The sequence below is a fragment of the Bombus impatiens genome, unplaced genomic scaffold (assembly GCF_000188095.3).
Source record: "Bombus impatiens unplaced genomic scaffold, BIMP_2.2 scf_0020, whole genome shotgun sequence".
Classification (NCBI taxonomy): Eukaryota; Metazoa; Arthropoda; class Insecta; order Hymenoptera; family Apidae; genus Bombus; species Bombus impatiens.
The window spans coordinates 1,661,270-1,686,676 of NT_176439.1; the positions used below are offsets into that span (position 1 = coordinate 1,661,270).

Below are 25,407 nucleotides of genomic sequence, written 5' to 3' on the forward strand. Positions count from 1 at the left end.
AGGCCGTAAGAAACACTCTGATCTTTTTCCAGGTCGGTATTTCAGAACTTGAGACGCAAAGTCCCAGTCAATGTCACGTCCATTCCATACTTCGTCAGTGTAAGTATTTTTCGATCAATCTCAAATTGAAAACAGTTTTAATTTTTTGAAGTTGAAAATAACTTGTAAATTCAAACTTGGAACTTGAACTATTGGAACTTTTAGAATTTTAGCGTAATGCAACCACAAACGAATATCTCGACTGTGATGCAACTTGTATTTAAAGATAAAAAAATTAAAGAATTATTAACACAATAAAAAAAAGTGCTCGATCTGTCATTCCCTAAAAAAATCTATTCTATTATCGATTATGCCTATTTTCCCCATCTTACGTACTTACGTAATTCATCCGTAAATCGAACAAGTTTGTTTCGTTTGTAATCTGCCTACAATGAAGCAACAAGCGACATCGTTTATATGCATCGTGCAACAAGACCTTCGATCAAATTTAGAATTGTCACATTGTCACGAATTTCACTCCGCAAAGAATCTTATTACGACATGCATTTCAAGTGTTATACATATTTATTTCAAGATTCTCCCGTGACATTTGACACGAGATAATAATGAAAATTCGTTTCATAAATCATATAATGATAGTAAATTATCATAATTAATAATTTACCCACTTTACCGACGCTTAACCTGTGCCCAATTGATGTTGTATAGCTGTAAGTCAGTATAGTCGTTAGTACAGTTAAGTAGCCGCCAGATAAGTAACCGATAGGAATGCCCTTTGCTCACGCGCGCTTCTCACACACGCGTACCCATCGCAGTCTGTTGTTTAGTAAGTTGACAAGCGAAATGCATATGGTTTTGCATTATAACTTCTCATTTATTTTTTTACTCGATGATTAAGAAAATCAAAATTAGAGAGTCATCTTCTACATGGATGCAACGAGGAATCGAGTAAATGAACAACTGGCGAAGTGTGTAAATCATTAGCTAACAGATAAGTAGTCGCTGACTGGAAAAATCCGCTTCTAGAGCCCCTAGCGCAGCTATTTATTTATCGACAACTATACGTAAGTGCACGCTTCGATATAGAGAGGGCTAATCCATAATTTTCATAGCGACTCGAGGGTCATAACGCGTAACTAGTTAACGATCTGTCATTTCGCGATCAAACATTTATGCGTACGTTTTCTATACTTGTATGTTTCGTAGAATCCTATGGATGGTGGGGATAGCCACAGCAAGTCGTATGACCGCGTCATTGAGTCATACTACTTGAATGTACAAAAGTCAACTTCAGACTTCTCTGGGACCCATGGGAACAGGTCAAGGATATTGTCAGAAGTCGATTTCGTGTATACACAAGAGTTTTTAGACGGAAGCATTTATCCGCTGTGATTGATGGAACCTTAATATTAAACTTTGGGTTTGTAATCGTGGAATAGATTTAGAATAGATGGAATAAAACCGACGAATGGTTAAGCCTACTATGCCTACACTACATCCGTATTGCTTCATGTTGCATAATAAAAGTTCCAACATTTGTAGAAACCTATACAGATAGACGTTAATATTATCTATTATTTGTATATTTCTTCGATATTATCGCTGAATATCGCTAATCATATCGCTGAATGAGTACATACATCGCGTACATTAAGCAAACACTCGAGGTTATAGATTATATCGCGATAATTTGCCATTGCAAACAGAGAAACAAGTAATATATTGTATAAAATGAATGATTAATGGACAATGAATAATAAAGATTTTTATGCGTAGAAGAAGAAAGTAGGTGATAGAAGTGGCGAGTATAGTTGAAGGTGTTACTGGTGTAGGTGGGGATGATGTTGGCGGCAGTAGTGGAGGAAGTTCAGTTTCGTTTTCAGTCTCATCCAGGCTGGAATTGCGGCGATGAACGCGACTAAAATACACTAGAAATCCGGTGTTCAACCCGACGAAGTTCAAGAATCAATACAGTGCGTGAATACTCTGAAGGGGTTGCACGGTGGTGTGTGGCAATAAATTAGCTGAAAAGGTGACCACTTCTACTAATCGCCCTAACGCATTATCATCATCAAGTAAAGAAACGGAATTCAATTTATAATCAGTTATTCCAATTATAATCATTTTATTCATATATTTAGCGACGTACAACAGCACAACATTGTAATTATTAGCACTTTTAACGCCAAATGGTTCGATTGTACATTGGTAATGAGGATAGATAAAATATCAAAGTGTGTCTCGATCAATTTTTCTCTAAACCACTCAGGCCCTTTTAGATAATATCGACACGAATTTCATTCGTTCGGTTTGCTTCCCTTAGTCAAGCGGCGACTCGGCTATTTCGATGCTTGTCGTAATATCGTTGACGTAATGACCAAATATAAAAGCGAATAAGGCATCCCGAGCAGAGATAACGAGCATCGCACAGCTTTTCCAGAATACGAACGAGAACGACATCGACGAACGTTTACTGGCTACAGATAAAGAGAAACGAGTTCGTTTCGTTGTATATGTCGGAATCGCGTGTTTAGTCTGTTATCAAATATAACGATGCAGTCACATAGGAAATTCGCTTGCCAAGAGCCTCGTCCAAGTTGCAACTAGTTTCTATTTATTAACAAAATACACAATTACTGTATATAGAAAATGAATAATAAAGAAACAATTTAGGGAACTCCTAGCGAAAGAAGCGATTTCCTATCTATGCTTTTATTCTTATAAAATTCTTCGGCAATTTTATTTAACAAATACTGAATTACCAAATAACGAAACAATTTAGAAGGCTGTTATAATGGTCGACTTTCGTCAACGTTAACGAGTCAATAATTATTATTACCAGCTTCGTGAAATTTCCCATCTATTTCTCAATTTTATCAGACATCGAGTTTATCGCTAAACTTTAGACAGGCTGAAAATATCACTCACGAGGATTTTAATAGTCTGATCGTTCGACGAGGCGTTTTGTTAGAATGGGACCCCCGCGGGTCTCATTTCGGCTGCAGCCAAGGGTGAAACGCAGTTTCAAAGATATATCGAGAAGGGTGACTGCGTGCTCCGTTGAACGAGGAGATCGATATAACACATGCGCCCTACGGCACAGATTCCTAGCTGAAACCTGCGTTCAACAGCATTTCAGCTTGTACACAAACCGCGGTTCCAGTGTTCTGTGTTCTCTGTTCCCTTCCGTCGCCAGTCGGCTCGTTCCTCTCTCGCGATAAATCCTTTCGAGCAAATCAACGTCTTATCAGTCGTATAGATCGATCATTTTCATTAATCGTGACAATTCGTTTAGTCTGCAGAATGATGCAGTAGTGATTACATTTTTGTTCTTCTTCGTCCGGTGCCATTGCGCGTAATTAGGTTCGCTCCTTCGACTTCTACTTCGGGTACTAATTGATACGGTGAGTTCATAATGCAATATTAATATTATTATCTATCTTTTATCGTAGAATGTCTTCGTAGCTCTTGATAGACTGGATTTTTATAGAAAATCGTGTTTTTATAATTATAGGTAAAGAAATGGATTTTAAATAGCGATTTATTTCATATGCGATAAATTTTTAAATATTAATACGAGTTTACTTTGAATATTCGATTTTTCTTTGGATCATGGACTTGGATTGGATATATTTTATTTAGGATCGCTTACTTTGGACATTAGATTTTTCTTTGGATCTTGTATTTTGAATATTTTCTGTACGTTTGCGTATCATAGACATTTTGTACGTTCTCGTACTTTTATTACAGTTTAAGCAGTCTAATCGTTAAAAATTGTTTATTTGGCAGAAAAATCGACGAGAACAAAGGCCAGTGTCATAGAGATTCGTGTCTGTTCCTCACCTTAGTACACAAAATGCGCTCATTCGACACCTGATCGGTATTACTCAATCGCTCCCCGCTTCCTGTTCCTTGCTAATTGCGCTAACACGAATGTCGTCGTAATCTCTATTTATAGTCGTGAAATAACAACGTTTCTCCAGCTTGTTGTTGACCTTCTGCCGTTTGTACCGTTCCCATGCAGGCAAAGACGAATTTACCTGACCATTAACCAAGCAGTAATTAACATTTCGCTGAAATATAAACGAAGTTTTATTGTAAATAAACTGTCGACGATATCGACGAGCATGAAATTAGCGAAATAATTCGTCGCCTTTGAACAAATGGAAAATGAACGATGGATTCAATTAGATTAACGTACGGGTAAGGTTGTTTCCTGAATTGCACGGTGTGTGTAGTTGTTAATAATAAACCGTTAACAAACTGTTATGAACGCGAGAATGTTTGCGGATAGCTTCAGATAAATTACGATTCTATTAGCCTCGCTAATATTAGCTTCGTTTTTCGATACTTTACGGTTTGAGAGAAGCACGTGAAGGTTTTTATTAACTCGATATTTCCATAGAAAGGAACATCGTGTAATAAAAGGTGTACAATGTATCAGAAACTTTTCAAAATTTTTTGTAAGAAATTTTCTATCGATAAGTTATTGATCGATCGACGATTCATCGTTAAATAAATTCAACTTAAGGACAGCTCCGATCATTTTGTCTAGCTACACCATTTAAAGTTACTCTATATTTATGGAGCCTTAAAGTATATCTTCTAGATCTTGTTATATTTAGAAAAAGATACAGATAAAAATGTCTATAATGTTTTATATTTAGAAATGTTTCCCTATTTATACCACTGTATACGAGGTGTATAGGAAAAGTTTGATCGGTAATCAAAGAAATGGGCTACCAAGATATCATTTTCCAAAGGACAAAGTGTTTCATTCCTGTCATTTACACAACGAGGTGTCTTAACTGAAATGACGATAAAACCGAATGATTTATCAGAGAATGCTCTTTCCCTCGGAATATAGAAAGTCAAATAAGAGCTGCAGTCGTTCTATTGTAGTTTTGCCTCCTTTATTCGCAACAATGCCTCGAGACACAATACTGTCTACGTAAAGCAAACCAATATGGAAGAGTACAACTATTCCCGATAGCCGATCGAGTCTCAAAAACCTGTTTCGTCACAGAAATTCTGGACTGATTAACTCAATCGAGAATCATTGTTTGCAACACGTCGATAAGATCGGCTAATGGATTATTCCAAGACGCGCAACTGGTATCGATTCGATCAACGAAATTGTATTGGATAGATATTAAATAACGAAATTAATAGAACAGATTTCAGAAAGAGGTTTACGTAATCGTGCGTAATTTGCGTGGATTAAGGAACGCTGTTTGATCGCTGATTAGCTCATAAGTGTCAATTTCACCGAGCCGCCTACGAGAATTATGTTAAACCGATAGCTCGCGTTACTTGACCTCAAAACGTCGCCGATATGTCTACCTAGATGTTAATAGCGTGTAGATACATTTAGCGCCGCTGTTTTTTGCTCAAACTTGACCCTGATTCGCTCGCTTTCCATTACACGATGCATTTCTCACGCTGAGTCTACCAAATCGGTGGATCTTCGTTCTAGCGTCAACTGTTTCAAATCATGCATACCCTAATTCCTTCATGATATTTTAGGCGCAAATATGCAAGCCGAGAAGACGGACAATGAAACTGAGAAAAACGACACGAAGATAGAGCAGAACGATGCTCAGGCGGAGAAAAGCGACGCTGAAGTTGAAACGAAAGTGGAGACGAACGATGCAAGTAAGAAGTCAGCCGAAGAAACAGTGACTAACAAAGCAGCAAATTTGAAGATCGAAGACGAAAGTGGAAGTTCGGCGCCTAGCAGTCCCAGTGCCACGCAGCCTGCAAGCTTTTTGGCAAGCTTTAAGGCGTTTTCGAAATTCGGTGACCCAAAAAGCGACGGGAAACTGATCACGTTGAGTCAGAGCGACAAATGGATGAAACAAGCGAAGGTGATCGATGGAAAGAAGATCACTACCACTGATACGGGCATTTACTTTAAGAAACACAAGTACGAGAATACCGATGATGGGAATAATAATAATTCATCGATTATTTACCTTTCGAAGCATTTTTTCAGATTAAAAGTCAGATTTCTGAGGAAGAATTTGCTATTCTTATTTTATATATTTTATGTATTTTCTATATGTATTATATATTTGTTATTCAGAAATATTAGTCTTCCAGTATGTGTACGTTTATGTACATTTAGGTTTTACATACGTATGTATGATGTTTTAAAGTAATTTATCTTACGAAGCAATCGTCTAAATGATTATTTGAAAAGATAATTACGAAAAGATATTCATCTTTTTCAATGGTATCGTAGATTTCAACAAAATAATAAACGGATCAGTGTCCGAAGTGTTGACGAGGAATTGATTCTGCTTTTAGATCAATGAAATTGGGCATTGAACAGTACAAAGCGTTTTTGGAAGAACTGGCTAAAAATAAGAAGGTTGACTTAGCAGAGATGAAGAAGAAAATGGCCAACTGTGGGCCACCCGGAGTTACCGGTGGTGCTGTAGTAAGTCTCGTACATAAATACGCTTCAGAAATTTCTTCATTCTATAGTCTACTTCTAGAGAAACGACTAACATCGAACACGGTCAGGTTCATAGTTTATAATTTGATCGATGAGAACAAGTTTCTTCGATGGTTTCATAAATGAATCTAAAGCAGCGGTAGTTTGTCCATTTACTTATCGCGACCTTGTTCGTCATGATATCGACACTGAAGATTTACGATATTGCTACACCTGACCTCTGAATATAAATTTGTCAGCGACGTGTTTTAAATTCTCGCCTACGTATCATATAATCGTCGAGTAACCTTCTTCTTAATTAGGTTCATCTGTGTTAAACGTCTCGAGAATATGCTGGAAAAATCCATATAGCGATTTCGTTAGAGCTAGATTTTTCATTCCAAGTTTTTATTCTCAAATTGAGTAACGTAGATGAATACGTAAGTAATTTAACGACTTGTTATATCCTTCGATACCACGTAGTTGCAGTTGTAAAAGTGAAATTTCCATATCAGAGACAGTAAAAATAGGTTTGCGATATATGTACCATATGTTGCTTTATCATATTGCTTTATGTTGCTTTATTTTTACGCTATCTATATAACTAACCATTTTTCAGGCGGGCAAAGCGGCTTCCACAGTGGACAGACTCACAGACGTCAGTAAATACACAGGCTCTCATAAACAACGTTTCGACGAGAGTGGTAAAGGCAAAGGAATCGCTGGTCGGAAGGACCTGCCCGATCAGTCCGGCTATGTGCAGGGCTACCAGAATAAAGACACCTACAAAGCCCACTAGCTTCAGATTCGCGCGCTTCTGCGATGTCTTTGACACTCTGTTGTCCCGTCCACGCACTTCATACGAAACGCTACATGTCGCGTTCTTGCCTCTTCACGTTCCTCGACTGGCACAAGGATCTTCCGTTGCAACCTGTTGACACGCAGACAATCGACATAAGGAACGACGATGATCGGCAAACGCGTTGAGAGCTTTCCTCGATGATACCTTTCGGGCGACCCAACGAGGAATTTCAAGAATTTCGCTCAAGATCGATTTCCTTCGCGACGAACAGCGACTCGGGAAGCTGGTGATGGTTTATTTGGACGATTATGTTATCATAGATGATAATGCAATTTTGCAGAATAGTTTACGAAACATCTGCGAGTTGAGCTATTTTAACGAAGATACTTTTTCGTTGCTAATCTTCTGAATGCAATTCCGAAGATATTAGAATATTCATAGATCGTACTGTTCGAATTTTTGATGCTACGCTGTGAACGTAGTTTAACTTTATGTGCCTCATTTGCTTTGTACTTTATTTCACGTCAGTCGGCTCGTCAATCGGAGCTTTTTCGCTTTTCATAGGACCATTTACGCCCGGTCGTGATGCAATTTCAATGCGACTAATCGTCGCGTTTCTATCATTGCTTCTCTGTACGATTCTCAGTGAATTCAAAGAGCGTGCGATTTTATCGCAATAGGTTCGTTTAAATCGATCATCCAGTTGGGACGATATGAGAACGATATAAATTCTATCCTATTTTCATACTATCGTAGTTACGTTTCGCATGGTTCCGATTTAATATACCTGACTCGCATTTCTTTTTTCTTGTACATATTGTACAACAGTTCGACAGGGTCGCAAGTACAAATACTATCGCTCGGTTTTCCTCGGTTTATCAAGCGCGTGTTCGATCGAAAGTTGAAAAGCTACTCGTCAAGGCATTAGTTGGCAGATACTCAAACTTCGAAATTTCTTTTCTACGCTGTTCTGAATCGTAGATAGTATATGACACAGCATGGAAACTATAACAGTGTAGATTTACGCTAATGCTAGTCAGAATTAGTCGAAGTTTATCGAGAATTTACGAAAATTACTGGAACGACGAAATCGAAGTTGCAGAGCAAACAATTCTAATTTCTTCTATTAGGTTGAGTAATGAGCTTACGTTGAGCGTTACTACATTCGTATAACATTTATCTACAATCAAGGAATAACTTTTTTATCCTGTTTCTCTATATAAAAATATATATCTTTCATAAAAATACGCGTATCTTTACATTCTGCGAACATTTTTGTGATATTCTTCGAAACGTTCTAAAATACATACGCTAGGCAGAGGCGAACGAACTTATTACCAAACTCAACGCTTAAGTACTCGTACGTGCGCATGTATACTCTCTGCTATCCTCTTCGAGGATCATCGCGCGGGTTTTTGGTGCAAAACTACTTTTTTAGGGCCCTCTTGCATAATAATTTACTAAATAATAATATTCATAAATCGACTAGTTACAAGTTTCAAGTTATACGCCACAAATTTCCTTTTCTACAGCTTTATAATTTTTCAAACGTCAAATAAGATAAAAAATTCACTTATGAAAGCTTTCGTTTCTTTTATCAGCAAATTTATTAATATTATACTTGCAATGATATTTATTAGACTGCGATTTTTTATTAATTAGAGCACTTGTTACAATTTGTAATAGGCGAAACAAATCCCTATATAAATTCTATTTCTTTAAATGTGTTCAGACGAACAGAAATTTGTATAGAAATTCGCAATTCGTGTAATATGGCAGAGTAATTTGTATAATTTGACTAATAACATTGGTTCAAGTGTGTCAGATTGTGAAACCGTATATGTACAACGTGTATATGGTCGACACGAAAGGTTGGAGTATACGATGGAATCGTGATTGCATTAATGTGATTATGCGAATTTCGAGATATTTATGGTTACATACACATTAATCGAATTAAAGTGTACTTAAAAGATGACCGCCTGGCGCGCAATGGCGGTAAGACCAAAATCCGTAACTCTCTCTTGGTACTAATTCTCCGAGATATTTAAATGAAAGTCACCGTTTTCAATTTGGAGGTACGACTGTGGAAGCGAAAAGGTACTTTTTTTTATTAACGGGTATTTAAAGAATATTGGAACAAAAATATTATTTATTCTATGTTACATCCTCAGAAAAATACTGAAAAGATTATCGTTGATTTAATACTGTAATATATTTGTTCTTTGTATTCTTTATATGAAATTTATCTTGAAAAATTCTTTGCAATTTTGTTTTCAATTTAGAAAATCATCTCGCTTTCACAAGAGTGCCATCGTCGTATCTGTAAAGCACTTTACGAGTTCTCTTTAATCGATGAATGTACACTGTACACTTATTTAAGCCATTTAAGGGACAACGTACCTCGATGGATGCTCTTCTAATTTTAGAAGACTTCTGATCATTCGATATAATAAAGGCAAGTTGAAGGAATTTTTCATGCTGTTAGCTACTCTTTCCTAATATTCTTAGAATAAAGTAGGATTATTTAAGTCGATAGAACGTTCGAGTCAAGCTGTGAAATTTGTCTTGCGATTCGAGTTTGAATGTTAAGATGTCGAAGTTTGGTTGACTCAAACAACGCTGCTGTCTTATCGACGTACGAGGGGGACGAAATAACGAACGAGTGTCTTTCAATAAAAAGTTGATTTATTTCGAACCTCTGTGCTCCAAGGCGGAGACGAATAATATCGTAGTTTTGAGTCCGTGCAACATTGTCGCAGACTTCGTCTAATATAAATTCGGACACTATCGATCTTTCGTTTGGATTATAACCGGTTACAGAGGAATAGGTGTAAATTAAATGCTTGGCAAGCGAGTGCATTATAAATACGTCAGCGAGATCGTTGCGTTTCGTACGCGTGGAAAAAAATAGCCATTTTGAATTTAATGGCTGTGTAACATATTTAAAACGCTGGAATATCAGAATTCTCTTTCATGGGCGCATTTCTTTTTTTTCCGTTTACGTATACTTTCTGATATAGCATATTAAAAAGAAAATACTGAAAGAAACAAAGAGGAGGAAATAATTAAATAACTTTGATTTAAATTACAACGACACTAAAAACCAATTTCTCATATGCGTAATATAATACAAATATTTATATATATATTTACTATATATATAGAAAAATGTGTATATATAATATATATATTAAACTCTGTATTCGATTCAACATCGAATTGAACATCGTATAAAAACCCTAACACGGTCATGCAATACAATTGCACAGAGAATAAAGACGAAGAGCTTGTAAATCCTTGCTGATTTTCGAGATTAACCAAGAAAACGCAAGGTGGAGGAATATTTCTTCGAATACGTATAACGTACGCAACGAGTCGTATAAATTAAAAAAAAAAAAAAAGGAAAGAAAACGAGATACTTTATTTATTTCGAATTGCTTGCAAACATTTCGAAAGCAAATCTTAAGTTACGACAGTCATCGTATATATCTTTCGTTAAAGAAATGTCGCAGGAATCGTGAGTTTACTTGAGAAAATATCAACTCATAACTTAAATACTTTAAATACTTTTTACTTACTTCGAATTGCTTTCGAACATTTCAAGAACAAATCTTAAACCACAATGGTCATCGTATATCTTTCGTTTAAAAAATCTTCGAGGAATCGCGAGTTCAGTTGAGGAAAGATCAGTTCGTAACTTAAATACGCATGCAAAGCTTCTTGAATTTGCACTATAGTCATTCTCCTCACTAAAGGAGCATTCTTTTTAACAAACCGGAAGTCTTTTACGACAGAAACAGTAATATTACAACTCTGTGAGTGTGTCGACCGAAGCTCGAAGACGAGATCTGTTGGCGGAATCAATCGGTCCTTTGCTGGTCCCTACCCCGTCTAGTCTGGAGACTATTTCTTCTCTCAGAGCCACAAGGACGCGTCTATCCTGTCGATTTTGTGGCGGTGCAATCTGTAGTGCCTCTTGAACGTCCGATAATGCGTCTTCCAAGAGGTCTGAATCGACTCGTGCCTTTGCTCTCGCGTAGAATGCTTCGTATGATACTGGGCGAACTTTCAGAGCTTCGTCAGCGAGCTCGATTGCTTCCGCATATTCCTGTTTCGATAAAAGACGAAAACAATTTCATCATAAATTACTTAATTCTATTCTCTAAATTCTCTAAAGATTCTACTCTACATATATCATAATCTTGAAACAACTTCATTCAAAAGCTGCTTTGTTACGATAGGGAAAAAAGGGAAACAAAGTTGCGTAACATTATACGTATATCTATAAATAGCTCAGCTGTGCTATGAATGAAAGTATTAGGAAACCTAGTTCGTTCAATATACGCAACTACTCACATTCATCTTGCGCTTGCATCGACTGAGGTTGAGCAAGAAATTCAGCCGAAGTTGCGCAAACGTTTGCAGTTGCAGCATCATGTGACCCTGCTCCTGCCCCTGGCAGTCCTCTTCCGGCGATGCTGGGAACTTTCGAAGAGCGTACGCGTATCTGTGCGATGCTTCTTTCAATCTATTCTTTCGATACAGCACGTTTCCATCCTCGAGAAGTTTGTTCAATAAAATTAATAGGACGTCGGGTTTTCCAGCGGCCATTGCCCAAGTGGCGGGGCCCAATTTTGCCCCGCGGCGGAGGAAACACTGCACCACCGGTATGTTTCGACATCCGATCGCTCGGTCCAAAGGTCGCATTCCGTGCAGATCGACGTGCTCGACCGCTGCTCCTTTCTCGAGCAACAATTGCACGAGCTTTGGATTGCCCTGGGAAAATATTGACCGCGACATTACGGAATTGTGAGTTTTCAAATCCCTATCCGATAATAATAAATCGCAATGCAGCTAATAGATCGGCAGTTCAACAAATTTTACGTCTTTTTTTTCGATATTCCATTTTTCTTCGGATTCTTTGCATTCGATATTTTACATATATTAGATATTATCCGTGCGACGTTGCAATATCTGTACACTTTGAAATACCATTCCCGCAAATGTATAAACGTAGATAACAGATAAATGTGAAATAATCTTACCTGGAAAGCAGCCAAGTCCAGAGGAGTTCTCCCAGTATTATCATTAGTGTTCACATCAGCGCCATGATCAATCAGATTCTGTACAGCAGCTAGTCTTCCTCTTACGCAAGCCCAGCAGAGAGCAGTCAGACCTTCCTTATCTCTGCTTTCCAACACGGAACCCTTGTCCAAAAATAATTCGATTAAATTTGTGTGACCTTCCGAGGCAGCTAACATTAACGCGGTGCGACCAGCTGGATCCCGTTGGTCCAGAAGAGATGCCGCATCATCCAGAATGGCATCGGTGCTACTTGAGAGCGTCCCTGTAATCGTATCATCAAAATGATTTCCTTCGAGTGAAAAATCTATCTGGCCAGAAACTTCCGCGCGCTATTATATCCTTCGATGTTACAAACATTCAATCGAGTCGAATATGGCTGAAGAAAAACGTAACAGAATTAAGAATAATTTTTGATATTAACCTTGCAGAAGTCTTTCAGCTGTACCCCAGTGTCCTTCTCTCGCAGCCAGCATCAGAGGTGACAATCCCTTCGCGTTCACAGCAGTTGGACTTGCTCCTCGAGCCAGTAACGCCGATACAGTAATGGTAGAACCATTTGCAGCAGCAATAGTTAAAGCAGTCTCTCCTATCAAAGTGTCAGGCCGATCCACGATCACTTCGGCCATGTCTAATAAATATTCGACAATGGACTCGTGGCCTTGAGCTGCTGCAGCAACCACAGCTTGTTGAGCAGCTTCCTCTCTGCCTATTTCTTGCGAACCTTCGATTTCGCTTACGTTGGTTGGAATTACCCAATCGCAGGCTAAGAGATAACCAACCACTGATAATCTTCCGTATCTCGCCGCGTGAACCAAAGGACACTGTCCTGCCATGTCCGTGTGGCCTAGCGAAGCTCCAGCAGCGGCTAACCTAAATCAGGGTTTGGATCTCTTATTGTACGCTCTGTACGGATCTTTAGTATGAATTTTTGTATAACTATTATTACATTTGTACCATCCTATACGCGATCGAAAATCATACTAAATTATTCGCACTTAGCTTACCTTCTGACAACATCGCAATGACCACGAGCAGCGGCCAACGAGAGTGCCGTGCAGCCCTGGCTGTTTGTTAATTCAACATCAGCTCCAAACTCCAACAGCAAAGAAACCATTTCCACTGAACCCTCATGGGCGTACATGCAAAGGGCTGGAGCGTTGCCCAGGTATTCGGTGACATGATTCGGAGATGCTCCTGCCAGCAAAAGCAACCTCGACACCTTAACGTTCGGGCTGTAAATATTCCTCAGCGTACACAACGCCGAAGAGACGCATTCGGTGGACGATGCTAACCAGATGGCCTAATCAAAGGTACAAAAGTGGCAGATTTCTTAATCGATTCTATCGTAACGGATCGTTGTAACAAATGCAAATGTGAGAACAGGTGGTTACCTGTAGATCGCGCGAAGGCCAACACGGAGCAACGCCTCTGTAAACGTGCGCCTTGAGTATGTGATGACCTAATTCGAGGGCTTTATCACCGTCTAGCGGTGCCTGAAGGCGGGACAACCTGTATGCAATGGCTGCATGGCCGAGCCTCAGATCGCAGAGGAACTTGGTCGATTCGCCCTCGTCTCTTCTCATCAACCATTCTCTGAACGACGGATGGAAGAACATGTAGGTGTTATCCAGACGTTTCACGAGGAATCCAGAGAGCATCTGATAGCAAGAGATGAAGAGGTTGTCGTATAACGAATGGGCGGGTTGCGATTCAGTAAGAGAGCATTGGATCGTTGTAGAGAATAAACATTCTCCCGTACAATTAAGTAATTCTTACAAAACAGTGATGATCAACGTTCGATATGATTATTTTATGCACTACTTAACATATCTTTCCATTCTTCACAAAAAAATATTAAGGTATTCTGGTTGAAAGTTGTTCAGTTGATTATTTGAAAAGGTATTTAACTCGTATAATATATCCTTTGCGACACAGCAAAAAGTAATTGCACAAGTATACAAAGAGTATATTATAAGAGATTTGTCTCGTTATGACGAAGAAGAGACTTACGTGGTCCACTCAAAGGCAGCAACAGTAAATGACGAATAATTTTATTATAGAATTCGTTTTCCGGTTGTTACAAAATTTATCTCGTTTATAAGAGAAACTTACTTTGAATCTCTGCAGAAAATCCTCCCATGAAACGAAGTGGTTCGTGTTCAGAGAGTTCACCGAGTAGAAGATTTCTGGTAAAGTCAGAGGATATAAAGCAGCCAAACAGACGCCTAATAGAGGTTGAACCTTGTCAAAAGATGTCGCTGTAGGGAACCTGAGGTTGAAGTGTAGTTGGAAAATCTGCGCTAAAGAAACTGGCAGTACCTGAAACACAAATTCCAAACTTATGTTCCAATGTTGTTCTTGATCAATAAAAAAAGAAAAAAAGAAGAAGACAGAATTGAGATACATCGGCAGATAAGATTTTATTCACCTTGTAGCTGGCAGACTTTGCCACCAAGTGACCACTCTCGATAAGATCGAGCGTCAGTTTTGCGAAGAGAAAGCTGCCTCTGGCTAACGCGAGCAGATGCGAGGCAAATCTCGTTTGATTCGCGCTGCACGACGATTCTGCCTTTCCATTCACCGATGCTGTGACGTTCGTCTGAATCGCAGGACTTTGAGCTAATCTGTATCCAATATAGTCGGATAGATCCCTAGTTACGTTGCTTCCGGTGTTATCATTGGCACCTCTGTCTAGAGACACTCTGGTGTAAGGTAGCTGTTTGGCGCATTCAAGTAGTTGCGTTCTTACTGTGCAGACGATTTTTAACCAGCTAGGAAAATTGGGAGCGTGCCTCGTTAGAAAAGACGCTATTGTGTCGCCTCGGTCTGGTCTGTGGTATTCTGCTTCGCACACGGCGTCGATTAATATCACCTGATAACACAACGTTATACCTTTTACATGTTAAAAATACTATCTTCTTTTTCATCAAAGAAAACATACATCGCCTTGCGATTAAAACTGCTCTACAACTATTCTTATAAAAAAGTCTTTTACTTACCATATTGGTGTCAGGCAGTCTATTAGTTTTCTTCAACGTCAACAAAGGTTCGATAATACCCCTTGACAGCGCGAGATCTGGATCGACAGTGCACTCCCTTTGTGACAAAGACCCCTGTATATGGGGTTCGGAGAGCAAATACTCCCTATAGGATATGAGTTGGGGAGCTTGGCATAATTGTGCAGCCAAAGAATGGATCAGGTCTGGTACCAAACAGGTACTGTTATTATCCGCTTGACAGAAATGATACGCTACTACGTGTGACGCTAATTCTCGAACCTGAAGAACAGAATTTTTACCAATTATTTATCGAGCTCTACCAATTGTTTGTTTGCTATCCATAAAAAGAAAGGAAATTACAAATTTTCATGTACCTTCTCATTAGTATAACGAATACTAGCGTGTAAAGTTGAGGTACATCCAATTCTCTCTTTTTCATCGGCTTCTTCGCTGATCTCCGAGGGAAGAGGCTGCTCGCGTCTCCTTCCAAAGCAGCTATGCTCCACCAATTGTAAAACTAGCGCAGTCTTTCCCGTTCCAGGGGATCCAGAAATCAAAACTCCAGGACTGGACCCGTTCACCACCGATTCTAGTTCCTGTAGTAGCCATTGGCGACCGGTGAACAGTGGATCAGCTTCTAATAGAGGTACTTCGAAGAATAAAGGCTTCAGCGTCAATTGCGTTGCGTGGTGTTGTATGAAGCGTACTAAAAAAGAAATAACTTTGTTTTATTCCCAAGTTTTATTCGAGGCTCGTTCAAAGAATTTATTCTTATCTCTGCTTCGAAGTTCCAATTCGTGCTTCCAAAACTTACGTTTCGTGTCGACGGCGCCCTTAATGTTCCCAGCCCTGGCCGATCTCCTGGCGCAGGAACGTCTATTCTTAAATTGGCCAAGTTCATCACTCTGGCCAGGTTGCGAGGCGTTCACGGAATGTCTTCTAGGGGTAAGGGGGCTTGAGCTGCCATTTGACAAGCCCGAAACGGAGACAGACATGGACATCGACATAGACGTAGATGCAGAAATCGACGTAGAAATGGAAGCCAAGCTTCCAGCACTATCACAGTCTCTGGACTTGCTCTTCCCTTTGACCTTTGTCTTAGGCTTAATTGGACACCTCAAGGCTGCAGCAGCTTCAGCTTCGCTGGACGTTCCAGTCAAAGTAGAGACTGGACTCGTATTCGTAGAGGCTAGAGTTTGAGTTTCGAAGCTGGTCAGACTGCTAAACGAAGCTGCTGAACTATCATGACCCTGAATAGGGATCCTGGATTGGCATGCAGCTGTACTGGAACGATTGGAAACGCCAGGTAGATCTGTTGTGTCTACACTGCTGCTTGCTCGAGTGTGATTTGAGCCAAGAAGGAGACCTAGCCTCATGTGGAGGTCCGATTGGGATGACTTCCTCGTCTTGGAGGACAACGGTTTCACGCAACCTCCTTCATCGTCTGAGGAAAGAAAGAAACATTTGGTTGTTAGATGGAGTGAATGATGGTTGAGTGGGAAGAACGATGCATAAATAAAAACCACATGGGAACACGTGTTTTCAAGATGCAGAATCCACTAGATACTGGTTTCATCTCCGTATTGAATTTTATCGCAGTTAATTCTCAATTAGTGTGACGCAGAATCAAATTTGCGATGGTAAATAATAAAAATAAACAATAAGTTCTTTAAATAGCTTAATTATGTCTAATTATATGTAATTATATAGTTATTAATTTAATCTACGATAATTTAATCTACGTCACACCCATAAAAAATCTCGACCACTCCTCTGCGAAGATTTGTTTACTTTTTTTCTGTTTTTGTCGCACTAAACGTGTCCAATCTGAAAGGGGAGCAATTCGTGCTACAAACACACCACGCGTTGTTGTCGAACTAAATCGACGTTTCGTGCATGCTTCAAACTCTGCTAGTGTTCTACCGGAAGTGTGAGGGAGGATAGGAAAGTGCCAGTGGGTACCAAGAAATTACTGGATAGTGAAACGAGTGTCAATCGAGCAGCCTGTGCATATACGTTTCATCGATTCTAAACGCGCGAGAAGATGCACACTCGGTTTCTAAAGCGTTCTCCCTGCCTGTGACTTTGATCCTCGGGTCGATGAGCTGGTTCAGCCCATCGTTTGCCGTCCCTTGACTGTTGCTCCACAACGATTTGATTTTCCCCAGCACTACACCCGGCCATCGAGACTTCCCCTCCCAAGAAGAGGCCATCCAAGCTACACCCATGTTGGTTTATCATTAATAATAAAGGAAGCTTCCTCCCTATTGTGTTACACGGTTATCTATTTTATTAGTAGTTGTTAAGTATGATTTAAAGTCGAATGTTACCTGACAAGGCGGAAGGATTGTCGTTTGCGACTGGTTCTGGCGACGATGTTCCTCGTCTGGATGATCTTTGGGGAACGAACGAGCTCCTGAGGACCTTTGGGTTTAGAAAGAACCTCTTCCTTTGATTCGGTGGGGTTGGACAACCTGTAATGAAGATCTTTCATTATATCTTGTGTTTATCGATTTATTAGACCGACTGAATTGAAAAATTCTGTTGGTTTTGTTCCTTGAAAGAAATCGAAGAAATCAGAACGTAATATATTTTAATATGCATTAATATTAATTCAAAATATATTGATCTACATACTCTGCGTCATCATCTGAAGCTTCTGTCGACCTTGCGACGAAGACTCCGGAAGTGCCGGCGGCTTGTTCTTCAAACCCTTAGCCATCGCCATAGAAGAGACACTTTCATCCCTCTCTTCTTGCTGAACAAAACGAACCAAACGAAAGGACCACTAATTAATCTTCACTTTTTCTTCGACCAATCCAAAACTAGAGTTCTAATTCCAATTTTTTCTGAATACCGAACGTTTTACATTTTGTGACTATACATAAAGTTTTCTACAACTATGAAACGAACGATCCATTTGTTAAAAACTTGTCAGAAAACGTTGCGTATTGGAAGAAGATAGTTTCTAAACAACATTCTAATCGACGTCGTTTCTTTCTAGAATTTACTCGAATGCAATCAACCAGAGGGAACAACATCGAACAATAGCGAGCAAATGACCTAGACATTCCAATGGTAGAGAGGTATGTTTCAAGGAATCGAGCATCCGCGTAAGAAAGTGTTACTCGACTCGATTCCAAGGGGACGATGACAATATGCTTACGTGCATGACTCTTGAAGGAAGATTGGCTCTCGTGGTGACTTTCGTACGAGGTCTGGGGCTACCACAGAGAGAGTTCACCGTTGATGACTCATCGATCCAGCCATCCGTGGGCGCGAGGATGGACATGGGCCCCGAGAAGCCGGTAAACCCCTCCCTGAAGGGTCCCTCGTCGTCGTCGTTGAAGTCGGCTCGAAGGCAAAGTGGACAAGCTTCGCTGCGAAACAAGCAGGAATAGCAACGTTCGTGACCGCAAGAATCGATCAATCGACGTTTCTTCCCTTTGTCGAATGGCATCTCGCAGGATGGACAGGTTGATCCACCTAACATACCCGTGGACTCCACCAGTGCTCGAATCTGGGCCAGATCTGTAAGAAAATTTACTCATTTGGTACAACGCGTACATTACTACTAAATATGTTACATGTGTATTACTATACATATCCAAAGAGACCGAATCAATTTTATAAGGGATGAAATTTTATCATAGTATAAATAATATCAAAACAATCATACGTTACTATTGCTTTAACGCTAGGTGGAATCTAGAACTCTAAAATCAGCAACAAATCGTGTAACCGGAATGTATCCTATCCTAAACTGTATCCTATCTCCATCAAATCTAAATTCTCACGTTATCGTCTACGATATGATTCTGGGAGTGAAACGTTTCCCCCAAGAAGACGCAGACGTTCCCTAAGAAGAACTGTAATAACAGTAAAAACGCTTGTTAACCATTTTCGTGCGTGGTTCGAGAATAGGAGGAAGGGGAAGCGAAACGGGAAAAAACGGTACGTCGAAGAGGCCGCGACTTCCTTGTGAGACGCAGATCGATGTTCCACTTAACAACGAGTTCGCGAGTTTGACAGCCAGAGAGACCATCTGTCACGAAGAATCTGCACAGGGCATACCGGTATCTCGGTTAGTAGAGACACGTCGTGTGTCAGGGAAGCGGTGCGGTTCGTTCATCGATAATGGATAAACGAGCCGTGGCCGGGAAGGCGCCATATACTTAAAGGATTCTAGAAAGTGAGGTCAAGAGAAGAAGACCTCCTCGCGTGCCCTCTCCTTCGTCTTTTTCATTCTTGCTGCGTGTGTACACGAAGAACACGCGGAACCTGCTGGCGCTTCTATTCCTGATCCTCGATCGATTCCATGTAGCATTGGCTCGTGTGCCGTACCTCGTACCGTACGTCATATACCATGAAATTTATGGCAGCGCCAGGTTAATGGTTCCGATGGATCCTTTCCACGACAGGCAAAATTATGTTTATGTTCGTATCGAAGTTTGTTCTTCTCGATCGGCTCGTTGGTACTCTTAGTGCAAGAGTTATAGCGAGATTGTAAGATTGATCGAGCGTTAATGTTTTTGTACTTCAAGAATTGAAACAGTAATTCGGAATATAAGAATTCGATCTGATTCGGGAGACTGTACAGCGTTAATTTAAAATTGTCTCTTTCTTCCTAGTATGTATATTGAAACAAAATTTTTGCTACTTTTTACAGCTACCGTAAATCAATCGGTGTGTCTTCCTAATCCTTTGATTCACAATTTTATTATATACTTACTATCAGAAGTACCAAGAGGACCATAAGGATTTTAGAGGCGATTCGACGTTCACGAAGAAGAGGTAGAAAACTCAGGATGCGTTGAACGGGTCAAGCTATGCAAATTGTAGATTAATACGATCATGGTGAGCAGTTGAGGCAGTTAATACGTGGGCGGTACCGTTGCGATCACTCTATGTAATTGAACAGTTAGGGGCGAGAATGCAGCGAATCTAGGTCCATTAAATGGCACAATGGTCTATGTTCCGAGAAACATGAAGATTTTTTGCTTAACCTCTCGTCCTATGACCTTTTAGCGCCTGAGCGAACTACGCTCGCTACATATTACAAGAACCTACTTGTTACTTGGAAAGAGTTAATAGAGTTCTTTTGAGAAGTATTGAAAATGTCACGGTACCAATATTAAAAGAACATATTATGGAGAAACAGCAACTGATGGCTGTCTATAGATTCCAGCGCCCGTTAAAGTCTCTCCCAAGAGAACCAAACCTATAAACGACGTTTCCCCAGTCATGTTGGTGGTACGACGGTTCATTCACATATACCGTAATCCAGGACAACCTCTTGCCAATCTAAAGGCAACCTCTGGCAGTTGACCGAGTAGCTCGAGTCGAAGCGTGATTTCGCGGGTTACACAGATGGAATGACGCGGCGAACGTTGAAAGAAGGAAGTAATTCGGGTCGCACGACCCTTTATCCCGGTAAGTCCACGTCGAGGCAGGTGCAACACACCGCCTGGGTTACCGTAAGCTGGGTCAACGCACCCAGCAGAGACGCAGAAAGAGAGAGAGAGAGAAAGAGAAAGAGAAAGAGAGAGAGAGAGAGAGAGAGAGGATCGCACAGTCGCTTCCACGGTAAACTCGTACAACGATGTCGTTTTCTCCGGAGGCATCACTGACTCACGCGTTTCCGCCGCGTGTATATCCAGTTTCCATCCTCTCCGCATCGGCAGTTCTCGCGAGATTTATAGACAGAAAGAGAGGAGTTCCGAGAGCCGAGGAGAAGTCGAAGGTCGAGGAAACGTCCATAAGATGTACACTTTTTCCTTTCTTCCATCTGGCGATTTCTTCTCCGTTTCTGGCTATGTATATTTAATTAATGGTGATCTAGTGTCTCGTTAATTGCGCTGGCTGTCTTGGCGTACAAGTTATACCCATTAGATTGGCGCATATTAAACTTCGTTTTAACACCACTTGGTTTATTTGAAATATTATACATTTAATCGATAATTTGCAGATGATTCAATACACTTTCTCAATAATATACCACGTTACGTTATTTGAAATTTATATATAAACTGCGGATATTTACGCATTTGTATATAGCTAACTCCATAAATTGAAAAGCAGGGAAAATGACGTTACAAACGCTAATTTTTTATTTACCTTAAAATTTACTACTATTCCATATCATGTTGTTTTGACAAATAAACTGATTTGAAATCTGTCGTTTCTTCTTTACGAACAGTATATCTTCCAACGCTTTTGTGCACCGATCGAAAACAACTCGATAAATAAAAGATCCTAGCGACTTTTTTCTCCAACGAAGACACGTCGATTAGTCGAACAAGGACGACTAAGCACGTTTTTCCTGGACGTTTACGAGACGAACGACACAGATCCGTTCCGTGATCCTTTTTTTTCATTCGCTTCTGCTATCGCAGATTAAGCGAGAACAGCAGTTTTTGTCGGTGCTCGAAGAAGAAACTCGATCGACGGAGGCGCTCTCGGGTATATTAAGCCCACGTTTTTTCCGTTTAGCGACGATAGTCACGATCTAGACACGTTTTACTTGCTGACATTTTGTATTGTAATTTAATGGTCTTCTTCGGCTCGTCGGTTTTTTACTCGCCCCTGCACTCGCTCGATCTAACAAGGTGAGAACGAGCATCGTGGTTGAACATAGGAGAGAACTCGGTGCGCCGCGACCCGTATAAATCCGGCATCTATTATTCCCACGTTTCCTAGACCGTGACGGTTCTTCGAAACATCAAAAGGCTCGATCGAGTAGGAGTTCTCTCGGAGCTTTGTGAATGCTTCTTGTTTTTTTTTTTCTTTTTTCTAGTATTCGAATTTTTCTCTTGCAGGATCATAGGGCAGGCCTCCAGCCGCTTTTCAACTTTCTCCAATTATTCCGCAAACCGCGAGAATTACGATGCCGCATCGTCGACGCTTTCGTGGAAAATGACCTGATTTCTTATCGACAGCAACCAGGAAACCGTACATACACTTTGATCATGGAAGTCTAACGTCGTTTTATTCCTTACGATTCTTTTCAATCCAATTTTAATCGTTTAGTTACAGTGTGGTTACGCATGCAGCCATTGACGCGTGTCGATATCGGTTCCGCATTCCTCACCCTTTGGCGAACTCTGCAGTGCCGAACCAGTCGCAGCGTCGTACTTTTGCGTTTCGATTTTATAGCGGCAAATAGAATCGAAAGAACGACTCATGGTGTTATAGATACAGGGTAACACGGTTAGAAGTAAAGCAGATATTTCTCAAACTATCTGTCAAGTATCGGTACGTCGGCGCTGTTTCGTCATAGAGGTTCTAATCGATTGCGTCCCTGTCTTTTCCAAGTTAAATGATCAAATGACTTACGATCTAAGAATACTAATTCTTATTTTAATAAATAAGTAATTGAGAATGATGATTTCTTGCCATTCGTCTTTCTGCAATATTATCGAATAATATATTAAAGTATATCGAACAATTCTTTTTGGACTTTGACAACTTTGACTGAAAAAGCTTCGTGGCTCAAAGCAATTCGATAGAACCGTTCATCGTTAAGAAGGCAAGAGAAGAGAAAAATTCTGCACAAACGAATAATCCTAAACCGAATAATCTTCCACTGGAACCATCGCAAATCGTTAAATCCAGCCTGTCCCCGTTCTACCTTCCCCTCTGCTTACGAACCAAGCTCTTCCTCTCTTTCTGGCTTCGTTGGTACGTTGGTGTTCGAACAGTATCAACGGGACGGCGATAAAATACGACGTAGCCGAGCAACAGAGCGAGAACGAGCGCGATTAAAGCCCGCTCACGAGCCGAGGGAACGGAGCAGAACGACGCGACGTCCGCACCAGGGGCCACCTGTCCTGGTCTCCCCAGTCGCTGTTTCCGTTCTCCGTTGCGCTCTCTTGCTCCTGGGCCATGCTGCGTCCTCGTAAATTGGTACCCCGTCGCCGACTGGCTGACCCGAATCGAGATACTGGCCGGGGAAACACCGTTTTTCATTTACGCCGCTTTCGTTCTCGTTCTGACACCAAGTTCCTTCGTACGACAGGTTTACCATCGATATTTTGATAATATCGAAGATACATTTAATCGTGAAAACAAAATTGCCGTAGAATTATATTTATGGGAAGAATTTTTTTTTTTAAGCGTTACGCAATATTTTCTTGTAAAATGTTTCATAACACGGTTTAATTAAACTTAAATGAATCTTAAGGCTGTCGCGATCGATGAAAAGGAACGGCCGCGTGTAGAGTCTGGTCTCGCAAGAACGAGTAGCGAAAGAAGAGGCCGAGGAAAAAAGGGAAAAAGATAACGCAGAGAGAGTACATGTGACCGTTTTGGTTTCGACGAGTCACGCGCAATAATCGTTATTTTGTACCCTGAAGAATGAGAGAAAGTTCCCCTACCGAGTCTCGCCTACGGCTGCAGTATTTACATCGACGCGACGCGACGCCTTCCGCTATACCGGGAGGCTACGAAATGACAAACGGTGCACCATGTGACGCCTCGATCATGCCTCTGGTTCGTGGTACGAGCAGAAAAAGAAGAACAAATCGGGATAAAATCGGTCGAGACGAGGAAAGACGTCGAAACGATTAAAAACAAGCGACTTTCACGAGATTCAGATTGGATGCCAAAAGGAATTCCTGGAATATCGATCGCTCGACTTCTTCGTCAGGGAATGTAGAGTAAAAAGAACCACCACTGAAACAGGCTAATTGGAAAACCGGGAAAGTAGGGTTTGCTCGATTAACGCAAACCTAACTGAAAGAAGAAGAATCGACACGGATTCGAACACTGTAATTTATCTGGAAATCAATTAGCCATGGAGACTGATGTACCGTGTAATTTGCATCTTTCTTTTGAAGATAGAAAATGTAAATCTAAATTCGGTGCTATTACAGATACTATACTGTAATATTTGCGACCGAGAAAATCTGTAGAAAAGTGGCACGAGATATTTTCTTCCAACAAAAATACGCTTATATTATTTGTCCACCGATTTAAATTTCGAGATCATCTTTGGTTTTACTCTCGTGTATCTCTGTTCCACTAAGAGAAACGAGACATTTTCAACTGCATCCTTCCAATAGAATCCCATCGTTGCACCGTTCTCCATGAAAAGTTCACTCTGGTATATAGAATCGTGGTGAAGAGACCTCGATAATTCTCCTCTGACGAGCATGCAACGTGTTCCAAACGACGCGAGTGCGATTAATAATCCAAAGTGTCGTTGCTCCGTGGCCGATGAGTGTCGAAACCGCGACTCTATTAGATATGTTAATCGCGGTTTATATTGTGTGGAAAGCGTGTGGTTACGACTAGTTCTTTTCTAACTTTAATTGCTCGATCATCCTTTAATTGCTTGGACGATTCGTTGGTAAGCAAATGATCGAGGCTTGTTTTGACGTCTTTAATACCGTTTATAACACTATGATGAATTTATCTTACGTTCGCGTGACAAGCACTATTGAATATTTACATGTAATATTTCATACACTGCATTGCTCGATGAGAATTCAAGCTTATACAGATGTAGCTCCATTTCAATACCGTAACAACTACCAGAGTAATCAAACCCAACAATTTATACATTTTTAATAGAAACTTTATAAGTTTGTGAAAAAAGTCGAACCTAAATAGAAATTTATTTCATTCGCCAAATATTATAGTAAGGCAAGGCCTTTCCTTTAAATACTACGTATATTATCGCGCATTACGTGCATTCTGGCCATTCGCACACTTTCAAATGTTGCATATCTCAACGCATAAATATCTAATCTAGTCATAACCTAATACCGTACTCAAAATCAAGTCAGACAATTCTCGTGCCTCTCAGCCAAGTTTCTTGACTCCGGTTTCTAATCGTCGCTCTCTCACGGGCAACGCTGTGTGGAGCATGGGTTTACCTGTCCGTTTCCACGAGATAAGGTTCAGGCTCTGGGCCGCGCGATAACGGCCGATAGATAAGCGCTGCTCTACCTCGACAGATTAAATCGTAGACGAGCGGGGAAAACTTCTCTACCGCCATGGGTTATCTGTCGTTTATCGTTGTGGACCGTTTCCCGGATTAAAATCTAAAAACCGGCCGAGTTCATGTCCGCTTCGAG

At 40.4% G+C, this 25,407-nt stretch overlaps 2 protein-coding genes and 2 long non-coding RNA genes across 9 annotated transcripts in view; 3 read left to right on the top strand and 1 right to left on the bottom strand.

Annotated features, from left to right (window-relative positions):
• Nucleotides 1-1,860: 1,860 nt before the first annotated feature.
• On the top strand, nt 1,861-9,713 carry LOC100749339 (tubulin polymerization-promoting protein homolog). 2 transcript variants are annotated; one of them, XM_012383642.3, is made up of 5 exons: nt 1,867-2,032; nt 3,296-3,404; nt 5,527-5,926; nt 6,310-6,442; nt 7,059-9,713. In XM_012383642.3, the coding sequence occupies exons 3-5, from the start codon at nt 5,535-5,537 to the stop codon at nt 7,236-7,238; spliced, it is 705 nt and encodes a 234-aa protein (XP_012239065.1). In that variant the 5' UTR covers nt 1,867-2,032; nt 3,296-3,404; nt 5,527-5,534; the 3' UTR covers nt 7,239-9,713. The 2 variants fall into 2 exon arrangements, with proteins under 2 accessions (XP_012239062.1, XP_012239065.1); XM_012383639.3 differs by lacking the exon at nt 3,296-3,404 and having other exon boundaries at nt 1,861-2,032.
• A 532-nt stretch (nt 9,714-10,245) lies between these two features.
• The window catches only part of LOC100749580 (protein TANC2), a 50,003-nt gene continuing 34,841 nt past the window's right edge, over nt 10,246-25,407 (bottom strand). For 3 of the 4 annotated variants that reach the window (XM_033320076.1, XM_033320080.1, XM_012383480.3), the window contains 15 exons: nt 18,495-18,859; nt 17,966-18,086; nt 17,659-17,802; nt 17,406-17,546; nt 16,143-16,772; nt 15,703-16,034; nt 15,329-15,607; nt 14,758-15,201; nt 14,442-14,648; nt 13,721-13,987; nt 13,334-13,629; nt 12,751-13,199; nt 12,290-12,591; nt 11,601-12,020; nt 10,246-11,352 (listed from right to left, as the gene is read on the bottom strand). In XM_033320076.1, coding sequence (XP_033175967.1) covers nt 11,050-11,352; nt 11,601-12,020; nt 12,290-12,591; nt 12,751-13,199; nt 13,334-13,629; nt 13,721-13,987; nt 14,442-14,648; nt 14,758-15,201; nt 15,329-15,607; nt 15,703-16,034; nt 16,143-16,772; nt 17,406-17,546; nt 17,659-17,802; nt 17,966-18,086; nt 18,495-18,859 — 4,700 coding nt within the window. In that variant the 3' untranslated portion in view covers nt 10,246-11,049. The remainder of the gene's footprint in view (nt 11,353-11,600; nt 12,021-12,289; nt 12,592-12,750; nt 13,200-13,333; nt 13,630-13,720; nt 13,988-14,441; nt 14,649-14,757; nt 15,202-15,328; nt 15,608-15,702; nt 16,035-16,142; nt 16,773-17,405; nt 17,547-17,658; nt 17,803-17,965; nt 18,087-18,494; nt 18,860-25,407) is intronic. The other variant, XM_033320085.1, reaches the window with a different exon arrangement.
• LOC117151506 lies at nt 13,503-14,714 on the top strand. The gene is made up of 2 exons (XR_004461498.1): nt 13,503-13,639; nt 13,713-14,714. It is a non-coding gene; the product is annotated as an uncharacterized LOC117151506 (long non-coding RNA).
• Nucleotides 18,737-21,507, top strand: LOC112212535. 2 transcript variants are annotated; one of them, XR_002946357.2, is made up of 3 exons: nt 18,737-18,861; nt 19,030-19,412; nt 19,998-21,507. It is a non-coding gene; the product is annotated as an uncharacterized LOC112212535 (long non-coding RNA). The 2 variants fall into 2 exon arrangements; XR_004461497.1 differs by having other exon boundaries at nt 19,030-21,507.